We start from the raw sequence: 26,687 nt of genomic DNA on the forward strand, positions 1-26,687 counted from the left end.
CATCGGGAAGAAATGGGGATTTTGCAGTAACCTTCCCCTGGATTGAGGAGGGAATGGAGATTTTACAGTATCCTTCCCCTGCCATGCCCACCAAGCCACGCCCACCAAGCCATGCCATGCCCATCAAGCCACACCCACAGAACCGATAGTAAAAAAATGTGAAACCCACCACTGGTGTGCTGGAGACAATCCATCTAGCACCATGACTCATGAAGTCATGCTTGCTTCTACACAGTTTGAGCTTCTGATCTCTTTGTAGACACTGCACTAGAAAAGAGGACTTACAAGTCCAGGGGGAAGGAGACCAGTTAGCACATTTTTTTTCTCTGAATCAATATAAGGACAAAGATGGATCTCCTCTTTAGCTCTCACTTTCCCTTTTTTTCTCCTTCCTCGCTCTGACAAAAGATTCTGAGAACTCGCTCCTACGATACCTGAGTGATGACAAGATCTTAGTGATCCAAGAAGAACCGTTGACCCAAAAAGATAACAAGCGTGATACAGGCCGGCGGTCCAGGAAGAAGGGCAAGAACAGTGGAAGTCCTAATTATCCTGTTAGCTCCTCCGTGATGACTTCGTCTACTAATGTACGGCTTGAACCCGCTCAGCAGGATGTGCTAAATTTCTCCTTAGCTGAAAGCAACACCGTTCCCCTCTATCACGTAAGCTCTTTGATGCTTTTCTTAAGGTTGACATTGAGTTTCAGGGACTGCATTGGGGTTTGTTTGTTTGTTTTTGGCAATTTGGTAGAAGTGATTTGTACTGTCTTCTTCTGTGATTTTTTTTTCTTCAATTGTACTCTTGTGATATCTCAGTGGTCTCGGATCCTATTCTACCTATTTTTGTTTTGTGACTACTTGGGTACTGATAACTTGTGTGACAAAATTGAGATTAGGAAGGTAGAAAACATTTGTTATTATCATTATGATTACTAATACCACTACTGCTATTGTTTGATATACAGTTGGGTCCTTAAAACAAATTGTGTTCCTTTACACACTGCCTTCCAAATTCTGTGCACCTCTTCAGTGGTGAAATCCTCCACCGGTCACCTCCGGCTCGCTGCCCGCAGATGCACAGTGCACGCCAGACACGCGCTGCGTGTGTGCATGCACAGTACATGCCAGATGCACGCTGCACATACATGCATGCACAGTGCACGCCAAACGCTTGCTGCATGCACGCACATGTACAGTGCATACCAAACATATGCTTCGTGCAGAAAAAGAAGCTGTTTGAAGGTAAGTAGAACAACGAGGGGGGGAACAGCTGTGCTGCGTGATTTAGATTCGCTAGAAAGCAGAATTTCCTATTACCATGTAATATAAATCGCGTGGCATAGCTGATCATTGGAAATGATCAGCTGGACCAACCGGTAGCTTTTTTTACTACCGGTTCGCCAAACCTGTAAATTTTATCATTACCGGTTCTCCTGAACCAGTGCGAACCAGTAGGATTTCACCACTGTACCTCTTCTCTTTTAATACTAAGTGTGTATCCTACAACTTCATGCCGGCCTGAGATTTGCTGAGCTGAATGCCAATTCAGCCACCATTGTGCGTGTGTGTTTTACATCAATTTCATGTATGTATGTGTTTTGCACTGATTTGTAGATTTAAACTCTTCGCACACGATCAAAGTTTGCTTTAGTTTAAGTGGCTGTATACTATTTCTCAAAAAGAAGATTACATTATTGTCTCGAATAATTTACTTTTAAAACGAGAAGTTTGTTTGGATTAATTGAGAACAGAGTAAAGGAGGGAAACTGAGTATTGAATCTGAAGCAAATATTTGGAAATGTGATAAATGTTTGCAATAGTGGCAAATATCTGTAGCTCGGGTGTAGGATGGAGGGTGAAGGTTCATTCCACGAGCTTGTGGGTTGGTTTTCAAACATTTCGCTATCAGGCCCAGGTAACATTTTTGCAGTCATTTTTTCCAAGATTTCTCTTTTTTGTTTTCCCCATTTTATTTATATATTTTTCTTTTACATAAAATAAGTGCTTAATGAACAGCGTACTGTCTGGGTCCGTTGCTTACATAATAATCCTTTTTTAAAATCCTAATTTCTAACTCTGTTATCCAACCCTTGATAAAACAAGTCCCATGTTTGATAATACTCCGTGGCTTCCTTTTCTTTTATCCTCTGTCTTAGTCTGTCCATTTCTCAATTCAATTCAATTCAAACCTTTATTGTCAATGCACAACATATGTACCAGTGGGGGGTTTCTCCCAGTTCACCCCAGATCGAGCAAACCAGTAGGGGTGGTGGCAGGAGGCTCTGTCCACCCACCTGGATGTCATCACTGTGCTCTGTGCATGCACCAAAAGTTCTGCGCATTGCGCCAAAGGTTTTGCACATGCACAGAAGCACCGCGTGTGAGCGAAGTGCACATGCGCACACAATTCCAAACTGGTAGCGAAGGTAAGTGAAAACCACTACTGATGTGTACAATGAGATTGGATGAGCCTCCCTTAGTGCAGCTCCCCCAAAACACAAAATACATCTCAATAACTCATAAGTGAAAGAAAGAAAGAAAAAACCTTAACCCAATAGATCATACTAACAGACACACAATCCTTCATACATATACTGTGTTTCCCCAAAAATAAGACCCTGTCTTATTTTTTTTTAAGCCTGAAATAAGCGCTTGGCCTTATTGCCATGTGCTCAAAAGCCCGATTGGGCTTATTATCAGGGGATATCTTATTTTGGGGAAAACAGGGTATCATCTTATCTATCTATCTATCTATCTATCTATCTATCTATCTATCTATCTATCTATCTATCATCCATCTATCCATCCATATCTATCTATCTATCTATCTATCTATCTATCTATCTATCTATCTATCCATCCATCCATCCATCTATCATCCATCCATCCATCCATCCATTCATCCATATCTATCTATCTATCTATCTATCTATCTATCTATCTATCATCTATCTATCTATCTATCTATCTATCTATCTATCCATCCATCCATCCATCCACCTACCTACCTACCTACCTACCTACCTATCTACCATGTTTGCCATGTGCTCAAAAGCCCGATTGGGCTTATTATCAGTGGATGTCTTATTTTGAGGGAAACAGGGTATGTGCATACATTACATGATATTATATTACACCAGTGTAGACATGTTGCACGTTGTGCTGGCCCTGCAAGTCTATCATACTAAATAGTTATGGTGCTATGTTGCATTCAGAAGTCTGACAACCCACGGATAGAAGCTATTTTTCAGCCTGTTCATTTGACTGGCTATGCTTCTATATCTCCTGCCCGATGGTCGGAGAGTAAAGAAGTGGTGACCAGGGCGTGAATTATCCCTAAGGATTTTCCTCACCCTGCTAAGACATCGAGTCCTAGTGATTTCATCTAGTGAGGTCAGGGGACAGCCCATGATATTTTGTGCTGTACTCATTACCCTTCGTAATGTCTTTCTATCCGCGGCTATCAAGCCAGCATACCATACCATAATGCAATATGTGAGGACCAGGGGTGAGCTGCTTGGGGTTCTCAGGGGTTCAGGAGAACCTCTAGCTAAGATTCTGTGCAGTTCAGAGAACCCCCAAATCCCACTCCTGGCTGGCCCTGCCCACCCCGCCCCTCCCAGGAGTCCCCACGCGGCCCATTTTGGATGCAGGTAAGTGCAGGGCGTGCGCAGAGGCTTGGGGAGGGTGAAAAATGGGCCTACCGGAAGTTCGGGAAGGCTAGAAACAAGCCCATTTCCAGCCTCCAGAGGGCCTCAGGAGCCTGGGGAGGCCATTTTCGACCTCCTGGAAGTTTGAGGAAAGCCTCAGAAGCCTGGGGAGGGCAAAAATGTCCCCCCACAGTGGTGCAGGAGGCCGACTAGACCACACCCACCATGGCCACGCCAACCCAGCAACCGGGAAGAGAACCCCTTGCTAAAATTTTTGAAGCCCACTCCTGGTGAGGACACCTTCTATCGTAGACCGGTAGAAGGAAGTCATCAGTCATTCCACCTTGTTTTTCTGCAAGATCCTGAGGAAAGGAGTGTCTGTTGAGTCTTCTTGACCACTTGGATCGTATTATTTTTCCAGGTGAGATCTTCACTAAGGTGAACTCCCAGGAATTTGAAAGAGGAGACCCTCTCCACACAGCCCCCCCCCTTGATATAAAGTGGGGCAGGTTCCTCTCTCTTCTTCCAGAAGTCTAGCACTGTCTCCTTGCTCTTGCTGATGTTTAGGTGCAAGTTGTTTCCTGAGCACCAGGTGGTTAACTTCTGGACCTCTTCCCTGTATGCTAATTCATCACCTCCTTTCTGCACAGTGTAGTAACTTTTTAAATTATATTTTCTTTGGTGGGTGTTTCCTCGTTTTTCCAGTATTGTGCATACACAATTCTTGCTGCTGTCAAGACATGAAATATCAAATATACATTCTCTTTATCGTATTATTCTGGTATTATGCCTAGCAGAAATAATTCTTTTTCCAAGATTTCAAACCATTGTTAAACAAACGATCGTAAGTCAAAAACGACCTGTAAATTGGCACCGATACAGTTGAAGCAAAACAGTGACTGTGAATTGGCTGTTTACCTAGGTGGCAGTTACTAAGGGAAATGACAGCCTAAAAGGTCTCTCTATTCCAGCAGAATTTCTTCTTCTTTTTTTTTCCACTCTTGGTTTTTGTTCACAGCGGGACCTGTTTGGAAATTACTGTTTTCATTACAGCTCCAGCAAGAAAAATACTCCAGGTAACCAAACTGGACGATAACATAATGGGTAAATGCACCAAGGGAATAAAAATGTAGCTGTGGGTTTTTACGAGTGGCCATTGAATGCATTTGGAAAATCAGAGCATTTCTTCCTATACGGGAAGAAAGTTTAAAATAGCAATTTAGCTAGGCACGCCGCATGTAATATCTAAACTCCATTTTTACTGTGAATTCTGTGGAGCTACAGCATTGTAGTTTGGTACGCCCTGCAACTAATAACCATAACCAAGTTAGATCTATGTGGATGCAGCTCCGGAGAACATTTTCTCTTTATAATGTGCACCAATGGAACAAGCAGATGTATTTCCCCAGGTAAAGGAGCGAAAATTTCCCACACCAATCTTCTGCCATTTTTCATTTCTGTCTACTCTGATTTGAGCCCATCGGGTTTCTTTAAACTGCTTCCAATCTACTTGATGAAAAAGCATGTCAATTTCCATTCCGGAGCTTCCCAAGATATCACAGACAGACAGACATACAAAGAAACACACAAATGAGCCTGTAGTACAGTAAACTAAAGCACACTGTTATTACCATCTGCTGCTTGCAATTACTGCAAGTTCAAATCTCACCAGGCTCAAGGTTGACTCAGCCTTCCATCCTTTCAAAGGTAGGTGAAATGAGGACCCAGATTGTGGGGGCAATAAGCTGACTTTGTATAAATATACAAAAGGATGAAGGCTATTGCTTAACGCATTGTAAGCCACCCTGAGTCTCCGGAGAAGGGCGGCATATAAATTAAAGCAAATATATATATATATGGAGAGGCATAATTGTGGCTAAGACACTGAGCTTATCGATCAAAAGGTCGGCAGTTCAGCGGTTCGAATCCGTAGTGCCGCATAACGGGGTGAGCTCCCGTTATTTGTCCCAGCTTCTGCCAACCTAACAGTTTGAAAGCACGTAGAAAAAAAATGCAAGTAGAAAAATAGGGATCACCTTTGGTGGGAAGGTAACAGCGTTCCGTGCGCCTTTGGCGTTGAGTGATGCCGGCCACATGACCATGGAAACGTCATCTTCGGACCGTGCTGGCTCCTCGGCTTTGAAATGGAGATGAGCACCACCCCCTAGAGCCGGGAATGACTAGCACATATGTGCAAGGGGAACCTTTACCTATATAAGTCTAAGTGCTATTGCTGTTGCTCTCCAACATCAAACTGTAGATCACATCATGACTAGCTATAAGCTGAGGGCACATACCAGTCCAGTATCTGATTTTTTTTTTCATATAAATAATGCTGCACTTTAATGATTAGATGGCCTAGACATTGTTATCTGAAGATAGATCTTTTTAACATTCAAATTTTATTGTGGTTTTTTTTTTTTAAGTCTAAGTGAAATGTTATCATATATCCCAAGCCCATGTATGATATGCCATAGGATAAAGAAATAAACTTTGGACCTGAAGCAGCGTCACTGCATTAGAAGCTAACTCACAAGGCAAAATCAAAATCCTTTCATTGTTGTTCTGAAAAAAGTGTATGCATTTATTGACATTTTGAAAGACACATTCATGAAAGCCACAAGTCTTTTTCTCTTTTGATGTAGAAAATATTTTTAAAGCACAAACATCATGGAGTGCCACAAGGTTATTTCAAGAGCGGCAATGCTTATAGCACAGACATCAGCAGGAAGATTCAATCAATGAAATTTAACACGCCGACATGAAATCCAATAGAGTGGCCATTAACTTGATTCCTAACCAAGCCAACTGACTCATGGCTCAATATGATATGGCCGCCACATCTCCAGCTTGTTCAGTAAACAGTTCCTTAAACGCATCACAGTACATGACGAGCATTGGGAGTCATTTAAAATGATGCATGGCAGTGGTGGGTTGCTACCGGTTCTCCCCGGTTCTTGCGAACCGGTAGTGGAAATTTTGAGTAGTTCGGAGAACCGGTAAATACCACCTCTGCCTGGCCCCGTCCCCAATCTATTCGCTGCCTCCCGAGTCCCAGCTGATCGGCTAGAAGGAAAAAATCAGGGCTCACTTGACAAAGAAGAGAAAGAAAAAAACCAAGACACCTTAGCTTTAAATTGAGAAGCCAAGAAGCCTCCCAAATGATTGGCTAGAACCGATCCGCTCCTTGTAAACCGCTCGGTGGTGGTAGATTGGCAATTGAGGCCAAGCTGCCTGAAAGTGGTTTCCGATGCTCTCGGTGGTGGCAGAGTGGCAAAAAACTGTTTAAACTCTTGCCACGGCGCTTCAAACGGCCACCCTACAGCTGATCAGCGGTAAAAGGCAGTGTGGTGGTAGACCGGTGTGCTCCGAAAACAAATGGGTAGACCGGAACGCTCCAAAAAGAAATGGAGTTTCTGTTTACTCAAGTAGTTAAAAGCCTGGTAGACCAGTAGCTCTGCTAAATCCTAAAGAATTGTTTGTCACATGACCATCAAACCACGCCCACAAAATAAGCCACCCCCATAACACCAGTAGTAAAAATTTTTAGAACCCACTCCTGATACATGGGACATATTATTCCTCTCTAAGGTTGAGTAGAATAGAATAGAATAGAATAGAATAGAATAGAATAGAATAGAATAGAATAGAATAGAATAGAATAGAATAGAATAGAATAGAATAGAATAGAATAGAATTATATCCTAAGCTGTGATACTCAAGATGCATGTTGTGTGAACTCATCATTGTGGCTTGTAAAACCTTAGCAAGACTGCACTTGGAATACTGTATCCATTGTGGTCACCTCATTATAAAAAAAAGATGTTGAGACTCTGGAAAAAATGCAGAGAAGAGCAACAAAGGGGCCTGGAAGGTAAAACACATGAAGAATGGTTGCCGGAATTGGGTATGTCTAGTTTATTTATTTTATTTAGTTAGTTAGTTTGTCAAACATGTACGAGATAACAGGAATAAGTATAAACATGGATATGGATACATGAGATGGATACAAATAAAAGAAAACATTAGGACAGGGACGGAAGGCACACTCTGCGCTTATGCACGCCCCTTACAGACCTCTTAGGAATTGGGTGAGGTCAACAGTAGACAGCGTTAAGGTTAAAGTTATGGGGGTTTGAGGCTGTAACGACAGAGTCAGGTAGTGCATTCCAGGCATTGACCACTCTGTTGCTGAAGTTGTATTTTCTGCAATCGAGTTTGGAGTGGTTTACAATAAGTTTGTATCTATTGTGCGCTCGTGTATTATTGCAGTTGAAGCTGAAGTAGTCATTGACAGGTAGGACGTTGTAGCAGATAATTTTGTGTACTACGCTTAGGTCGGACCATAGGCGGCATAGTTCTAGGTTGTCCAAGCCCAAAATTTCAAGCCTGGTGGTCTAAGGGATTTTGTTGTGAGCAGAGGAGTGAATTTAGAGGAGGAGGAATTTAATCAAAAGAAGAACTAGGAGTGTCCTGATAACAGTGTTCCAATATCTCAGGGGCTGCCACAAAGAGGCAGTCAACCTATTCTCCCAACATACATTTGAAATACATTCCAGATCATTTTTATGGCGTCATACGAGGCCTTTTGGTTTCCAATCTGAGCGGAGCAGGTTTGATCTGTAAATTACAGAAGGCTTTAGCTTATGTGGGCAGGTAATTGCAACGACGTAAAAGCAATCTCAGCTTTTTGAAGTCTGTCCTGGGAGATTAGAAGATCAAGACCGATCCCGTCTGACTTGCATCCCTCTTTCTATCATCTGCATCTCGAGGCATTAATTTTCAAAGAGGAAGAGGTTCAGACACACTCGCTTGCCGAATTAACGAAAAAGCAGAGTAAAGGAAGCAGATCTGACAAAGGGATTTCATCAGGGGTAGATGAAAGTAAAGCCGTCGTTTTGACCAGGGCTGCAGACTCACACCCCGTTACACGGCACTAGGGATTCAAACCGCTGAACTGCCAACCTTTAGATCAACAAGCTCAGCATCTTAGCCATTGAGCCTCCGCTTCACTTTTTTTTAAGGCCTTAAGGATGGCTAAAAGTGGAGACCTTCAGAATAACAGAATAACAGAGTTGGAAGGGACCTTGGAGGTCTTCTAGTCCAACCCCCTGCTCAGGCAGGAAACCCTATACCATTTCAGATAAATGATTGCCCAATCCCTTCTTAAAAACCTCCAGTGTTGGAGCATTCACAACTTCTGAAGGCAAAGCCATTCCACCGGTTAATTGTCCTCCCTGTTAGGAAGTTTCTCCTTAATTCCAGGTTGCTTCTCTCCTTGATATTGATATTGTTTCCTGATTGCTTATTTGTACCCTATGACTATCATTAAGTGTTGTACCTTATGATTCTCGATGAACATATCTTTTCTTTTATGTACACTGAGAGCATATGCACGAAGAGAAATTCCTTGTGTGTCCAATCACACTTGCTCAATAAAAAATTCTATTCTATTCTATTCTATTCTATTCTATTCTGTTCTGTTCTGTTCTGTTCTGTTCTGTTCTGTTCTGTTCTGTTCTTTTGATGAGTTTCCATCCATTGCTTCTTGTCCTGCCTTCAGGTGCTTTGGAGAATAGCTTGACTCCCTCTTCTTTGTGGCAGCCCCTGAGATATTGGAAGACTGCTATCATATCTCCCCTGATCCTTCTTTTCATTAAACTAGACATACCCAGGTGTGCTTTAGGGGGCAAGATGTTCCATAGGGCAGAGGCTACCATAGAAAAGGCACCCTTCTTGCTCCTATTAGATGACAATATTTGGAGGAAGAAACCAGGAGCCTACCCATCCTATTTGACCTGCTAGGAAAAGGTAGTCCTGCAGATAACATGGGTCTGTATCAGTGGTGGGTTGCCCTTGGTTCGCACCGGTTTTATAGAACCGGTAGTAAAACCGGCGGGAGGCTCCACCCACCAACCCCGACGTCATCAAAATGCTTCTGTGCATGCGCAGAAGAGCGCGTGCGTGAGCAGCCCCGCTACAAACCAGTAGTAAAGGTAGGTAGAACCCATCCCTGGTCTGTATCAGTGGTGGGATTCAACAATTTTTTACTACTGGCTTGGTGGGTGTGGTGTGGCTTGGTGGGCATGGCTAGGTGGGCGTGGCAGGGGAAGGATACTGCAAAATCTCCATTCCCTCCCTACTCCAGGAGAGGATACTGTAAAATCTCCATTCCGTCCCAATCCAGGGGAAGGTTACTGCAAAATCCCCATTTCCTCCCGATTAGCTGGGACTCAGGAGGCAGAGAATAGATGGAGGTGGGGCCAGCCAGAGATGGTATTTGCCGGTTCTCCGAACTACTCAAAATTTCCGTTACCAGTTCTCCAGAACTGGTCAGAACCTGCTGAAACCCACCTCTAGTCTGTATCAGGGCTTTATAGCCCTAAGTGAGTTATTACATAAGCCAGTTGCTAAATCAGGAATTCTGTTGCCGGTGGAATGCATGGCTCAATGAGTCCCTATTTTGCAGCTGAATTCTTTTGCTTCCAAGGTGAATGGCCAATGCAGCTCTTGATTGAAAAGCAAGAAGTAGCGGGTAATAAATTTCTTTTATTTCCTTTACGTCACCCGTAGACTGAATGGAAGCCAATATATATATATGTTTTTGTTTATTTTTCTGGAATTCTGGAAATTTAGGAGGATTGTAACAGGGGAAAAATGGGTCTGTAAATCTTGCGGTTTCATCCCTGGAACCCCTCCTCGAATGGCTCCTGTTACTGGACTGCAATGCTTAATATCTATCCAGTGGTGAAATCCAAATTTTTTTACTACTGGTTCTGTGGGTGTGGCTTGCTGGGCTTGGCAGGGGAAGGATACTGCAAAATCTCCATTCCCACCCCACTCCAGGAGGATACTGCAAAATCTCCATTCCCACCCCACTGCAGGGGAAGGATACTGCAAAATCTCCATTCCCTCCCCACTCCAGGGGAAGGAGACTGCAAAATCTCCATTCCCTCCCCACTCCAGGGGAAGGAGACTGCAAAATCTCCATTCCCTCCCCACTCCTGGGGGAAGGATATTGCAAAATCTCCATTCCCACCCCACTCTGGGACTAGCCAGAGGTGGTATTTGCCAGTTCTCCGAACCACTCAAAATTTCTGCTACCGGTTCTCCAGAACCTGCCAGAACCTGCTGGATTTCACTCCTGTATCTTTCCCAGGTAAAGCTAGCTGGGTGTATGGTCCTTGGTGCTCTCTGAGCTTGGTAGATTTCTTGCAGATGTTTCATTATCCAACTAGGTATCATCATCAGTGCACTAATGATGTAACCTAATTGGGTAGCCTGCAAGAAAACCACCAAGTTCAGAAAGCACCTAGGACCAGCGGTGGGTTTCCAATATTCTTACCACTGGTTCGCCCCACGCATGCGCCCAGCTTAAAATATGTAGCTAAATAGGACAGCATTACATCCGGGCAGGTGGGCGGGGACAGGCCCACCCCACTCCCACCCGCAGTCACCACTACCAGTTCGCCCAAACTGGTACTAACTGGCTGAATACCACGTCTGCCTTGGACCCCATGTTTCAACCCTGAATGCTCTTACATCTACTAGTTAGGTATCCCTGATAAGGTGACCAGGTATAGGCTGTAAAACTCCAGCTAACCACCAGGTGGAGCGTGCACACATGGCAATGGTGGGTTGCTACCGGTTTGCCCTGGATCAGGCGAACCTGTAGCGGCGGCAGCGGGAGGCTCTGGCGCATACACAAGCGAACCAGTAGCAAACTAAACTGAAACCCACTACTGACATGTGCGTGCCGGAGCACCAGAACCCAGAAAAGAACAGCTGGTGGGTGTGCATGTGTGAGGTGGCCAGCTGCTCTTCTGGGTTATGGCGCGTGCATGCATACCTGACAGCTAGTCCGATGCGCATGTGCACCGGCCAGCTGCTCTCTTCCGGGTTCCAGTGCCTGCATGCGTGCCGACCAGCTGATCTTCACACAAAGACCAGCTGGTGGGCATGCATGTGCATACCGGAACCCAGAAGAGAGCAGCTGGCCGGTGGGCATGCGCTTGATGGAACCCAGAAGAGCAGCTGGCGATGGCGCGTATGCCCACAGAGACGGCTCTACATGCCACCTCTGGCACGCGTGCCGTAGGTTCGCCATCACAGCTCTAAAACTTCCCATCCCATCATCCCCTTGCCCAATCTTGGAAAGCTTTTTAAGGCTGAGAGGCACACAGCTTTCATATGCACCGTTTTTAAAAGAGCATATTCTAACTGTGATTATTTATGCATCAGATTCAACGCAACACTTATCTGCTCCTGTATTTAATCAGTTCTCACAAGATCTCGGCTCATCCCTAATCATTCCTGTGGATTTTGCCAGAACTGGTCAGTTGACTTAGGGATGGGTTGCAAAATGTGTCGCTTTAATTAAAGTCAGCCCCTCCAAATATCATCTCTAATCTTCCTTTCGATTGATTGGAGTTGGTTCTTAATGGAAGCTTAATCTGCATATAATCAAGGAAGGTGAGCAGTCCAAATATAATTTCTCATTCTTTACAATCATGTAATTATCACCGTTAAAACTTGGAAGATAGTTGTCTACCCTCCTTAATGTCCCTCTGGAGCAAATTTAAAGAACATTTTGTGCTTTATTAATTTTGTTTGAGTAATCCAGCGTTTGATATGAGGCTTCTCTTCCAGTGATAATGTTTGGGCAACCGCTGTAGAGCTGTCATTTTAGTTAGAGAACCAGAGAAGTCTCCTTCTCCTTGCTCTGAAATTGCAGAAATAGGATGAGATGATACCTTCATGCAAAGTTCTGATGCATAACATCATGTGCCCACAGCTGAATCTTCCAAGGTTTGCTTTTAAATCATGCATCAATATGCAAAGAACTAAGCTTTCGGTCCTATAGGAATATCAGCCTACAGATTCCTGGATGGATACATTAAAAAAAAAAAAAAAAACTGAATTTTTGCTGCCAAATTTCAGCACCAGAAGGCTGAATACCTGGAAGATGCTAATGCTGTGCTAAAGGCAATAGTATCTGGAGGAGGAGGAAGAGGAGGAAGAGGAGAGAGAGGGGGAAGGGGAGGGGGAGGGGGAGGAAGAGGAGAGGGAGAAAGAGGAGGGGGAGGAGGAGCAGGAAGAGGGGGAGGAGCAGGAGGATGGGAGGAGGGGGAGGAAGTGGAGGAGGAGGAGGAAGAGGAGGAGGAAGAGAAGGAGGAGGAGAAGGAGGGGGAGGGGGAGGGGGAGGAAGAGAAAGAGAAAGAGGAGGAGGAAGTGGAGGAGGAGAGGGAGGAGGAGGGGGAGCAGGAGGGGAGGAGGAAGAGAAGGGGGAGGAAGAGGAGAGAGGAGGGGGAGTGGGAGGAGGAGGGAAAGGAGGAAGAGGAAGAGGAGGGAGGAGGAGGGAGAGGAGGAAGAGGAGGAGGAAAGGGAGGAGGGGGAGAGGGAGGAGGAGGAGGAAAAGGAAGGGAGCGGGAGAGGAAGGAGGAAGAGGAGAGGGGGGAGGAGAGGGGGGAGGAGGAAGAGGAGGAGGGGGTGGATGTCCATTCAGTCATGTCCGACTTTTGGCGATTCTAAGGGCCAGTTCTTTCCACATCTTCCTCAAGAGGATAAATGGAATATTGTGACACACATTCCCTTCCTTTTATGCATATATTGGCATTGCCACACCTACCATCCAGACAAATGTTGACACCCGACCCCCAAGGAGATACTGTTGGCCAACATGGTATTTATAGACCCTGCTGGCAAAGGGGATGGAAGCGGTCCATGGGTCATCGGTTACTCATCCTGTTGTAGCCTGATCATCTTCCTCAAGTAATTCCTTCTGTGAATGAAACCCTGTCATATTTCATCCATCGTGCAATATAATCAGTAAGGGGATTTTATCAGAGGGTACTCAATAGCCCAGGAATCTGTGTTGTTCTACCGTTCTCCTACAATGCATCCTGCATTTCAGGACAAGCAGTTTATTGAGCTGCAGATGTTGAAGTGGCATCTGTTTTCATCACTTGGTCCTTTCGTGCAATAACAAGAACTCGCCATCTCTCTTGTTGAGGCTTTGAAAAGTACAGATCTTCTATCCTAAGTGGGGTTTTTTTCCCCTCCATCAAGTACCAGCTTCAGTGCCAGAAGGCTTAACTTATCTCTCGAGTTCAGTAAGCTGACACTAAACCCATCACAAAATACAAGAAGGATGAAGGCTCTCTTCTTCCTGGTGTGCAGGCACTCCGCTAAAAATAAAAGCTGCCTTTGAGTTTCTTTGCCTCCACTCCTCTGGCCGTTTGTTTGGCTGTGGATAGCAAGGAAGGACAGGGAGGACTGGAACAAATAGTTCTCAAAGTAATCTGCATGCCCTGTTCTTGATTTCAAGATGAAAAGTGGAAAGGTGACAGAAGCAAGCCAGAAGAAGGAGAGGGGGAGGGGGAAGGGAGGGAGGGAGGGAAGGAGAGAGAGAGAAGCAAGGAAGCTAAAGTCCAAAGAAATGCAGGATAGATAAATAATTTGTATCAGAGTACAGCTGGAAGGGACCTTGAAAGTCTTGTAGTACAACCCCTATTCAAGTAGTGTGTGTGTGAGAGAGAGAGAGAGGGAGGGAGAGAGAGGGAGAGAGAGAGATATGGATGGATGGATGGATGGACGGACGGACGGATGGATGGATGGATCGATAGATAGATGATAGACAGATGGTAGGTAGGTAGGTAGGTAGGTAGGTAGGTAGGTAGGTAGGTAGATAATTAGATAGACAGATGATGGATGGATGAATGGATGGGTGGATGAATGGATGGATAGGTAAGTAGGTAGGTAGATGGATAATTAGATAGACAGATGATGGATGGATGAATGGATGGGTGGATGAATGGATGGATAGGTAGGTAGGTAGGTAGATGGATAATTAGATAGACAGATGATGGATGGATGAATGGATGGGTGGATGAATGGATGGATAGGTAGGTAGGTAGGTAGGTAGGTAGATGGTAGGTAGGTAGATGGATAATTAGGTAGACATGATGGATGAATAGATAGATAGATGGTAGGTAGGTAGGTAGATGGATAATTAGATAGACAGATGATGGATGGATGAATGGATGGGTGGATGAATGGATGGATAGGTAGGTAGGTAGATGGTAGGTAGCTAGATGGATAATTAGGTAGACATGATGGATGGATGGATAGATAGATAGATGGTAGGTAGGTAGGTAGGTAGGTAGATGGATAATTAGTTAGACAGATGATGGATGGATGGATGAATAGATAGAAAGATAGATAATTAGATGATGGATGGATGGATGGATGGATGGATGGATGGATGGATGGATGGATTAATGGATGGATGAATGAATGGATGGATGGATGGATAGGTAGGTAGATGGTAGGTAGGTAGTTAGATAGATGGATAATTAGATAGACAGATGATGGATGGATGGATGGATGGATGGATAGTTAGATGGTAGGTAGGTAAGTAGGTAAGTAGGTAGGTAGGTAGGTAGGCAGGCAGATAGATAGATAGATAGATGGATGGATAATTAGATGATGGATGGATAGATAGATAGATAGATAGATAGATGATATGAAAGAGATAGAGATGATAGATATAAAAAGTCTCTCTCTCTCTCTCTCTCTCTCTCTCTCTCTCTCTCTCTCTCTCTCTCTTCCCCTCCCCTCCCCTCCCCCCCTCTCTCTCACACACACACTTAAGAGCCTATAAGGGAGAGGTATTAATTCCCAGAAAACAAAAAGCATGTAGAAAACCCTTTTTGGAGTGTTCCACTATACTGTAGAAGCATGCAAAATAATTTCTAATTCTATTTGTTATAGGAATCTATTTGTTTAGCATGTTAATAATGTTGATTTCTGTGGCTGCTTGTTGGTGATTTCCATTTTATTTGCTCTGAGCCACTCAAAAGCTATCCACCGAGAGAGAGAAAAAGAGAGAGAGAGAGAGAGAGAATGAGAGAAGCAACTACACCACCATTAACAAATATTTGGCAGCAAATCCCAATTCCATTAGTTAAAAAATTATGTTAGTTTTAAAAAAAAAAACAAAAAAAACCCCCACAGTCTAAAGGCTTCCTATACTTAAATCATTCTGGCCCTAATAGCTGTTTTTTAAAAAAACCATGCATTTACAGATACTAAAATCTTGGTCAGCAAAATATGTTGGGACATACCCACATACTGGCCATATATAACTGGCTACAGGGGTGGGCTTCAAAAATTTTAGCAAGGGGTTCTCTGCCCAGTTGCTGGGTGGGTGTGGCCATGGTGGGCGTGGCCTAGTCAGCCTCCTGCACCATGGCAGGGGGGTGTGTGCTCCCCAGGCTCCAGAGGCTTTCCTTGAGCCTCTGGGAGAGGGAAAACCACCTCCCCAGGCTCCAGAGCCCCTCCAAACTTCCAGTAGGCCCATTTTTCGCCCTCTCTGAGCCTCCGTGCGTGCCCTGCACTTACCTGCATCTAAAACGGGCCCGTATGGAGACTCCTGGTAGGGGGAGGGAGGGGTGGGCAGGACCAGCCAGGAGTGGGATTTGGAGGTTCTCCAAACTGCACAGAATCTTAGCTAGAGGTTCTCCTGAACCCCTACGAACCCCCAGCAGCCCACGCCTGACTGGTTAACCATTAGAAGGGAGAAAAATAAAAGTCAAGCCCCCCCCCCCCAAAAAAAGAGTCATTTGGGAAAACAATCTTGTGTAGAAAGTGCAATCTTGCGTAGAAAACCATCTCACCAGAGGTAGGTTTCAGCAGGTTCTGACCAATTCTGGAGAACCGGTAGCGGAAATTTTGGGTAGTTTGGAGAATCGGTAGTATAAATTCTGACTGGCCCCGCCCCAGGGGTGAAATGTAAAATTTGTTACTACCGGTTCTGTGGGCGTGGCTTGGTGGTGGTGGTAGTAATGTGACTGGATGGGCGTGGCCAACTTTTTTTTTTTTTTTAACTTTTCAAAGCATTTTTTCTAATGCTTTGAAAAGCCTCTGCCGATCAGGCAACTCAGCTGGGATCGTCAGAGAGGCTTTTTAAAAAATGCTTTGAAAAGCCTCTCTGCCGATCAGGCAACTCAGCTGGGATCGTCAGAGACTTATTTTTAAAGCATTTTTTAAACCGCCTCTTCGGCCAAGAGGTTGCAGAAAAAAATGCTTTGAAAAGCCTCTGACGATCCCAGCTGAGCCGCGCGCTCATCAGAGGCTTTTTTAAAAAACTTTTAAAAAAGTAAAAGTCGGAAGAGGTTGTAGAAAAAATGCTTTTAAAAGTAAAACAAAAAAAAAAAGCCTCCGATGATCGTGCGGCTCAACTGGGCAAGGTGGGGGGGGGCAGGAATTTTTGCTACCGGTTCTCCGAACCACCCGCCACCATCGCTACCGTCCGAACCGGGAGCATTTCACCCCTGCCCCGCCTCCATCTATTCTCTGCCTCCCAAGTCCCAGCTGATCGAGAGGAAATGGGGATTTTGCAGTAACCTTCCCCTGGATTGGGGAGGGAATGGAGATTTTACAGTATTCTTCCCCTCCCACACCCACCAAGCCACGCCCACCAAGCCAAGCCAGGCCATGCCCACCAAGCCACGCCCACAGAACCGATAATAAAAATTTTTGAAACCTACCACTGCCGTCTCACACAGCACAACATGTCACTGCAAACATCCACAAAACTGCAACAAAGCAACTCGCCCTCCACACACACACACCCATTTTCTCCTCTGGAAAATAATGCTACTTCCCTAAGGACAAGCTTAATGAAATTCCTTCTACTTCTATTAGGCACATGATGTGAAACCAAGAGGAACAAAGAATAAAAATAAAAATAAACCTTCAATTCTAGCAAGAATAGCAAAACTTCTAAATTGCCTCCTGACCTTTTGGTGAGTAGGCTGGTGGTTTTTGACATTAATTTCCTCGCTGGTCCAGTGTCGTACAACAGCGTCCAACCTGGGCATTTGGCCAAGCGTGCATTAGTTAAACCCTCCTGTTCCAAATGAAAGCAAAGTTTGCCTCCTTAAAGCACTGTATGAAATCGCTCCAAATGTTTTAATTTTAAGTTTCGATGGCGTGCTACTTCCTAAACACTTATTTTAAATAACATGGCTCTGTGTAATTATAAATTGTGTGTGTGTGTGTGTATGCCTGTTCGCGCGCGCCTTTCTGTTGCTACTTGCATATAATATCTTCCCCCCCCCCATCTCTTCTCTCACGCTGTGAGGAATAAATGAAGCAGTGGAGAAATATTCCTAATGGAATTATGTGTAGGAGATTCTGTAGCTTCATTTCACCGGCAGACAAAGGAACCGGAGAAATGATAGATGTGAGGGGATGAAGGCATCTGGATCTCACCCAAGTGCTTTAAAAGTGCTAGAGAAAAGATCCATTGGTGGAGGGGAAGGATTGTTGTCAGGTTGGGCTGGGGTATAGACTCTAGAAAGAGTGAAGAGAAGAGCAACAAAGATGATGAGGGGACTGGAGGCTAAAACATATGAAGAACGGTTGCAGGAACTGGGTCTGTCTAGTTTAGTGAAAAGAAGGACTAGGGGTGTCCTGATCACAGTCTTCCAATATCTCAGGGGCTGCCACAAAGAAAAGGGAGTCAAGCTATTTTCCAAAGCACCTGAGGGCAGGACAAGAAGTAATGGGTGGAAACTAATGAAGGAGAGAAGTAACCTAGAACTAAGGAGAAATTTCCTGACAGTTAGAACAATTAATCAATTAATTGTCTATGGAGATTCTCACATTTCTCTTTGTTCTAGGTTGCTTCTCTCCTTGATTAGTCTCCATCCATTGCTTCTTCTTCTGCCTTCAGGTGATTTGGGAAATAGGTTGACCTTGGATTCCTAGGATGAATGTCTTCCTGGCAGCTGGCAGTTGTGATTTATTGATTCAAAATAGGATTTATAGGGGCCAGCCATGAGTGGGATTTGGGGGTTCTCCAAACTCCACAGGATCTTAGCTAGAGGTTCTCCCAAAACCCTGCGAACCCCCAGCAGCCCACCCCTGATTCTAATCTAAAAAGATGAGTATTTTTTTAAAAAAATCATGTGACTACTGAATACAGAAAAGGAGGAAAAGGAAAAGAAAAACCCTTAAAGCTTATTCATCCTCTCAACTTAGTTGAACTGGTGTCTCAAGGGCCCCTGTATTAAGAGTCTATTCTAATTTTCCTGTAGCAAATACTAATTAGCGATCCTGGAGACAGACTTCTTCCTTTCAATGATGGCACTGATAGGCGTTTGTCATTCCTGTCCTTGCATGAATCAATGTTGCTCCGGACAGGCGTCTTTGAAAGTTGGCAGCGTGTAAATCACTTCCTCTGGTTACACTAATTGTGAGCAAGCTGCCAATTAAGGCCAGCTGCAACTGAGACGATTCCTCCGCATCCCGTAATAGTCTTCAACTTGGAAGAAAAAAATGCATTGGGTTCCGAAGAGCTTACTTCCAGTGATTCATGCCTGGGATTGGATCTTCAGATCTAACATTCAAGGGAGTTGAAAGTATAAAGAGAGATGATTCTTGCTTTAATATATTTGAAGTCCCCCTGATGTTCGTCTTGGATAGCTTACATGGTTAAAAATAGAATAGAAAGGGAGCTTGGAGGTCTTCTAGTCTAACCACCTGGCTTAGGCAGGAAACCCTACACCACTTCAGACAAATGGTTATCCAACATCTTCTTAAAAACTTCCAGTGTTGGAGCATTCACAACTTCTGGAGGCAAGTTGTTCCACTGATTAATTGTTCTCACTATCAGGAAATTTCTCCTTATTTCTAGGTTGCTTCTCTCCTTGATTCGTTTCCATCCATTGCTTCTTTTTCTGCCGTCAGATATTTTGGAGAATAGGTTGATCCTTTCTCCTTTATCTCTTCGGAGAGCACCCTTCCTGGGAATCCAGACCACATTCCACTACATTAGCTTAAATATCAAGTATGATATCAGCCTATGCTTTTGCAAAGCAGGGGAAGTCAAAATTTCACTTACAGGGTGAAAAGTAGATTTCAAGAAAAGCAAAACCCAGACTTATTACCCTTTTTTTTTTGGTCACTGATTCTCCTCTGCAATTTGGCCAAGAATCAGTTGAAGGAAATGCTCCTCAGTAAACAAAAAATATTTGCAGACTGGCGCTGGAGCAGCCGCATTAAATGCTGGCTGCAAACAATGAAGCTGAACCTACAGAGCTCTTATATCCTCTGACATTATCTTGAAGATGTGGTGAACAATGCAACTCTGACTCATCCTATGCTGCTACGTCAAGGAACATACATCAATGAGTGACCTTGTGAGTTCTTCCTGTCCCAGCTGGCACCTGTTTTGCAAGAATTTCCTCTGTAGTCCATGCAATGAGGAGAAGGACGTGAAGCTCTCAAAAGCTGCTAAGAGGCCTCTGCCAGCATCTCTCACTTTGGCCATGCTGGTGAGGCTGAAAGTTGTAGTTTGGTAAAATCTGGAGGGCTGCCAGCTTTGTATTTCGCAGTACAACAGTACAGCGAGATCTCTGCTGTATCTTTGTTGCCGCATTTACATTTTGCTATCCCTCCAAGTCACGATGACCTGACACAAGGTGTGGTGACCTAGGCTCAATTAGGCGTTACCAGACATAATTAGTCTTAAACAAACCTATTTTATTATAACAGCTGGGAATTACTTCATTCCCAGCTTAGTCCAAATTAATTCCAAAACAAGTCCTTCAGAAAAAGTCCTTCGGCTTATCACAAACCTTTATCTTCTTTGGCACCCTGCCAAAGGCCTTTCTTGGCAAAGCCCCATGAAGTTCAGAAACAAGAGGCGCCGACTGGAAAACAGATTTAACAATGTTGCTTTCCTACAAAGAGCCCAAGAGCCTTTGCTCCTCCTTTATGTCTTATGGGAGGGGCCAATCATCTCCAAGCCTTACTACCGAGTCGTCCCTTTTGTTTTAACTGTTCTTGCCTTCTGGCAGCTCAGGAGGAACAGGCTTCTCCTGTTCCTCTGCCTCTCTGCTGTCCAACTCTGGAGACTCCAGAGTCGCGCATCACTCCCAGATGGCCCTGGCCCCATCTCTGCCTCCGACACAGAGCCCTCATCCAGGCCTTCCCCAGACTCCAGGACTGGCCCATGGTCCTCCCCAGCCTCCTCACTGTCCGACTCCACTTCTAGCTCCGCGGGCTGCTGGCGGACCACAACCCAAGGATACATCACGTGAAATATTAGTGCCGCTTTATTTAAAAAACCCTAGTAAGACTTGGAATACTGCAACCAATTTTGGTCACCATACTACAAAAAAGATGTTGAGACTTTGGAAAAGTTCCAGAAAAGAGCAACTAAGATGATCAAAGGCCTGGAGACTAAACCATATGAAGAACGGCTGCAGGTTTTGGGTCTGGCTAGTCTAAAGAAAAGAAGAATTAAGGGATGACCTGATTGCAGTGTTCCAGTATTTGAGGGGCTGCCACAAAGAAGTGGGGGTCAAATTATTCTCCAAAGCACCGGAGGGCAAGACAAGAAACAGTGGTTGGAAACTAATCAAGGAGAGAAGCAATTTGGAATTAAGGAGAAACTTCCTAACAGTGAGGACAATTAACCAGTGGAACGGCTTGCCTCCAGAAATCATGGGCACTCCATCACTGGAGGTTTTTAAGAAGAGATTAGACAGTCACTTGTCTGAGATTGTATAGGTTCTCCTGTTTGAGCAGGGGGCTGGACTGGAAGACCTCCAAGGTCCCTTCCAGCTCAATTCTATTCTAAATTCAATGAGCCAATACATTGACTTACCACCAATGATTCTAATACAGGTAGTCTCCAACTTACAACCATTCAGTGACCATATGAATTTACACAGCACAGAAAAAAGTTACGTACAACCAGTCCATGCCTTTACAACTATTGCAGCATCCCCACGGTCACATGATCAAAATCTAGGCATTTGCCAACCGACATACTACGCATTTGCAATGCTTGCAGTGTCCTGGAATCGTGTGATGATTCCATTTGCAACTTTGCAAGCTCGTTTTTGACCACCGAAGTCAATGGGGGAAAACCAGATTTCCTTAAACAACTGCAGGGATCCACTCAACAACCATACAAAAAGATCACAGCATTCGGCATAACTCGCTGAACAAGCCTCGCTTAACAACAGAAATTCTGGGCCCGTTTGTCGTCGTGCGTCAAGGACTTCCTATAATCACCAAGCTGATTTATTTATTTATGGCATAGGACCAGGATATCTACGGGACCGCCTTCTGCCACCAACAGCCTCCCACCGACCAGTCCGCTCCTACAGAGAGGGACTCCTCAGGGTACCGTCGGCCAAGTTATGTCTGCTGGCGACACCCAGGAGGTGAGCCTTCTCTGTCGGAGCTCCTGCCCTTTGGAATGAATTGCCCCCGGATATTCATAACATCTCTGACCTCCGGGTCTTTTGCTGTGCCCTCAAGACCCTACTGTTCCGACAGGCGGGGCTGTCTAACTGAATGATTTTAAATTGGGTTTTAATTTTGGGTTTTAAAACTCGGCCAAAACTATTTAATGATTTTAATTAATTTTAACTATGATATTGAATATTTATGTTTTAATTCTGGCTGTACACCGCCCCGAGTCCTTCGGGAGAAGGGCGGTATATAAATAAAATTATTGTTGTTGTTGTTGTTGTTGTTGTTGTTGTTGTTGTTGTTGTAGATTTCTTTTGTAGGATTGTATCAAAAGAATGTCTACAGCAGGGATATCAAACTCAAGGCCCACGGACCAGATTTGGCCCGTGAGGTGCTTAAATCTGGCCCATGGAACCACCCTGGAAACAGTCTGTGGTGCCTCTGCCAGTAAAAACAGAGCTCGGGGGGGGCACATATGGCCCTCCCAAGCTATTTTTGCTGGTAGAGTGCTTGGGCACGACAGTCCCCCCTCCCCCCGACATGAGTGATGTCGAGCTGGCTATGCCCACCCGGCCAGTGTTGGGATTCAAATAATTTAACAACCGGTTCTCTGCTCTAATGACCAGCTGGGTGGGTGTGGCCATAACAGGCATGGCCAGGGGATGTGACAGGCAGCACTCGGCCTCCTGCACCCCGCTGGGGAGCAAAAACAGGCTGCGGGGGGACCTGCCGCTGCCCCTGTGCCCTGTTTTGGGCCTAGTAGGCCTCCCTGCAGCCTCCTGGGAGCAAAAACAGGCCATGGGGAGAGGGCGCCACACCCTCCTGTAACCCATTTTGGGCCTAGTAGAGCTCCCTGCACTTACCTGGGAGCCAAAACGGGGTGCGTGGGGACTCCTGGAAGGCGCGTGAAGAGGAGGGGCCAGCCAGCAATTTAAAAACCGGTTCTCCAGAACTGGCTGAATCCCACCACTGTACCCAGCCCACCCCCCAAGGTCAAACACAACCCTGATGTGGCCCTCAATGAAATCTCTGGTCCATAAGAAGATGTTTTGGTGCAAAATGCAAACAAGTACAAGTCTTCGTAGCAAATGTGTCAACTACGGAAAGATTACCTAGTCCCTTTGATCCCTAGGCTGTTCTCCGATCATACAGAGGATAAATTGCCCTGGAGAAAGAGAGAAATCCTTTGAGAGTCAGTGACCTTGGAGGGTTTTTGTGACCATTAACATGCAAATGATTTAAATCATCTACCACTGGATAAGAATTTGGGAAAGTATTGTATGATAAATGTTAACAATAATATGACCTACAAAGCTTGCATAATTACACAGTACTGATGGAAAACATATTCTCAGGACATTTTTGCTGGTGAAAAGAGACGGGATGTATGGTTCTGTCCTCAGAGATGTATTAGAGACATGAGAAGAAGAAGAATTAAGAAAAATGGAGACGTTAATTCTACCGTAGAATAGCTCCCTAGAGAAATCTTTCGGATCTACCAAGGTAAAAGAACAAACTAGGAAGATGAATAAGGAGGGTTGGCACACAACTCAGATAGATAGAGTAACATGAATTCCTATGTGTGCAAATGTGTAAATGTAGAAATTGGTGAAAAATATCATTGAATCTTACTGCTGAGTTGAAATAGAATAGAATAGAATTCTTTATTGGCCACGTGTGATTGGACACACAAGGAATTTGTCTTTGGTGTATATGCTCTCAGTGTACATAAAAGAAAAGATCCGTTAATCAAGAATCATAAAGTACAACACTTAATGATAGTCACAGGGTACAAATAAGCAATCAGGAAACAATATCAATATAAATCGTAAGGATACAAGCAACAAAATTACAGTCATATAGGCATAAGTGGAAGGAGATTGGTGGTGGAAACGATGAGAAGATTAATAGTAGTGCAGACTTAGTAAATAGTTTGACAGTGTAGAGGGAATTATTTGTTTAGCAGAGTGATGGCGTTCGGGAAAAAACTGTTCTTGTGTCTAATTGTTCTGGAGTGCAGTGCTCTATAGCGTTGTTTTGAGGGTTGTTGAGGAGTTGAAACAGTTTATGTCCAGGATGCGAGGGGTGTGTAAATATTTTCACAGCCCTCTTTTTGACTCGTGCAATATACAGGTCCTCCATGGAAGGCAGGTTGGTAGTAATTGTTTTTTCTGCAGTTCTAATTATCCTCTGAAGCCTGTGTCTGTCTTGTTGGGTTGCAGAGCCAAACTAGACAGTTATATTGCCTGTTTCAAAGGAAAGTTGCCTTCAGAAGTTGTGGGTGCTCCACAGGGGTGAAATCCACTTGCCTTCGTTACCGGTTCGGGAATGGAGGCACTCGCACATCTTCTGTGCATGCATAGAGGGTAAAAAAACGGGACGTAATGATGTCCCGGCGAGTGGACAGAGTCTCCTGCCGCCAGCGCTACCGGTTCGGCAAGCCGAATAGAACCAGGCGGATTTCACTGCTGGTGCTCCATCACTGGAGGTTTCTAAGGACAACCATTTATCCAGAACAGTATGGGGTCTCCTGTTTGAACACGGGGTTGGACTTGAAGACCTCCAAGGTCCCTACCAACTCCATTATTCTGTCAACTCCATTTTGCATTGGTAACAAGTATCTATCCATTATATTTGCTCTTCTTGTTTGATAAGGAATTTCCTGCAGCAGGTGCTACATTAAGTGCCAACAAAATAGGGAGACCATGCAGTTGCCTTAGAGGTCAGGATTTCCTGCCTTCCACCTCACCAAATACGACGGACAGTTTCTGTTCTTCTTCTAAAGGGCTAAAAAATACTTCCTTAATGTGTTCTCTTTCCCAGAAGTCAATTTCAGGGCAATGGCTTTTAAAGCAAAGGTTAACTTGGAGAGTTTCAAACTGTCAAGGCAACCAGTGTGGATGGAAGTGAAATTGGACAAGCGATCGTTAGAGATTCAGAGAACAAGATGAGAAAAAGCTATTGATTTATTTGGTTAGGAACACAAAATAGGGGAGAACCGTTGACAGATTAAGTTGACGGTCTCGAGGTCTTTTTTTTTTTTTAAAAAAGGATATTTTGGGGGCATTTTGCAAAGGGATAGCAAGGCAGGGATGGGACAGAGTTAAATTGCAAAAGGAGCTGTTTCAGGGGTGAAATCCAGCAGGTTCTGACAGGTTCTGGAGAACCGGTAGCGGAAATTTTGAGTAGTTCGGAGATGCCACCTCTGGCTGGCCCCAGAGTGGTGAGGGAATGGGGATTTTGTAGTATCCTTCCCCTGGAGTGGGGAGGGAGTGGGGATTTTGTAGTATCCTTCCCCTGGAGTGGGGAGGGAATGGAGATTTCGCAGTATCCTTCCCCTGCCATGCCCACCAAGCCACGCCCACAGAACCAGTAGTAAAAAAAATTGGATTTCACCACTGAGCTGTTTGCTTTTTATGGAGAATCTGGATATCATGAACTTGCAGACATCTGGATCTCTTGTTTCCAAATTCAGCTGCCGTTGTTGATGTAGGACGCTGCTAGTTCACTAAAAGCTTTGTGACAGCTGCGAAAGAGACTGTTGCCTTAGGTGGGCCTTTGACCTGTGTTTCACCTTATGTTCTTATTGATAGAATGCTCTCCATTTATCTTAGGTGAGAACTGCTCTTAGGCTCAGTTGTCATTGAAATCAATCTAGTGGGCAGTTTCGCTGTACACTTCATTGATTTCTGGAATAGAGAGATGACAAAGGTGTTGGATGTTACTGCGCCTAAAGTAGTCCAGGAGATGTAGTAGTAAAAAGAAAGGCTATAGCACCAACCAAAAGGAGCCTGGATAGCTCAACAGACTAAGCACTGTAATTTAACACCAGCTGTCTGCAATTAAAGTAAGATCGAATCTCACCAGGCTCAAGGTTGACTCAGCCTTCCATCCTTTCTAAGGTAGGTAAATTGAGGACCCAGTTTGTGGGGGCAATAAGCTGACTTTGTATAAACATATACAAAAGTATGAAGGCTATTGCTTAATGCACTGTAAGCCTCCCTGAGTCTCCGGAGAAGGGCGGCATATAAATCAAATTTTAAAAAAACAAAAACTGACGAGACTGAGGGACAAATATGATTTAGATTTAGATTACTTTGTTGCAGGAGTGGGCTTTAAACATTTTAGCAAGGGGTTCTCTGCCTGGTTGCTGGGTGGGCGTGGCCATGGTGGGCGTGGCCTAGTCGGCCTCATGCACCATGGCAGGGGGGCGTTTTTGCCCTCCCCGGGCTCCAGAGGCTTTTCTTGAGCCTCAGGGAGGGCGAAAACGGCCTCCCCAGGCTCCGGAGCCACTCTTCCTGAATTTCTGGTAGGCCCGTTTTTCGCCCTTCCCTCACACCCTGCACTTACCTGCATCCAAAATGGGCCGTGTGGGGACTCCTGGCAGGGGCGGGGCAGGGTGGGCAGGGCCAGCCAGGAGTGGGATTTGGGGGTTCTCTGAACTGCACAGAATCTTAGCTAGAGGTTCTCCCAAACCCCTGTGAACCCCCAGCAGCCCACCCCTGCTTTATTGTCATTGCACCTCATACAACTCAATTAAATGCCATCCTCAGTGTACATTATACCTAAGAAAACTATAAAAAAATAAAACAAAAACACACATCCTTCACATTCTATACAAGTAAATTGAAAACCCCTGATATTGCATTAGTGTTGCACTATACAGTAGAATTCAATATGGCTATTGCCCTGGGATAGAAGCTGTTTTTTCAACCTATTTGTCCTTGTTTTTATTATCCTGTACCGTCTGTCAGATGGTAAT

General features: G+C 44.7%; 1 protein-coding gene across 1 annotated transcript in view; it reads left to right on the top strand.

Annotated features, from left to right (window-relative positions):
* The window catches only part of LOC139322614 (connector enhancer of kinase suppressor of ras 2-like), a 403,989-nt gene that overhangs the window by 306,879 nt on the left and 70,423 nt on the right, over positions 1–26,687 (top strand). The window contains exon 14 of the mRNA XM_070951763.1: positions 409–662. Within this exon, the coding sequence (XP_070807864.1) occupies positions 409–662 (254 nt within the window). The remainder of the gene's footprint in view (positions 1–408; positions 663–26,687) is intronic.

Source organism: Pituophis catenifer, unplaced genomic scaffold (genome assembly GCF_029215685.1).
Source record: "Pituophis catenifer annectens isolate HBS135680 unplaced genomic scaffold, rPitCat1.0.hap2 SCAF_11, whole genome shotgun sequence".
Lineage (NCBI taxonomy): Eukaryota > Metazoa > Chordata > Lepidosauria > Squamata > Colubridae > Pituophis > Pituophis catenifer.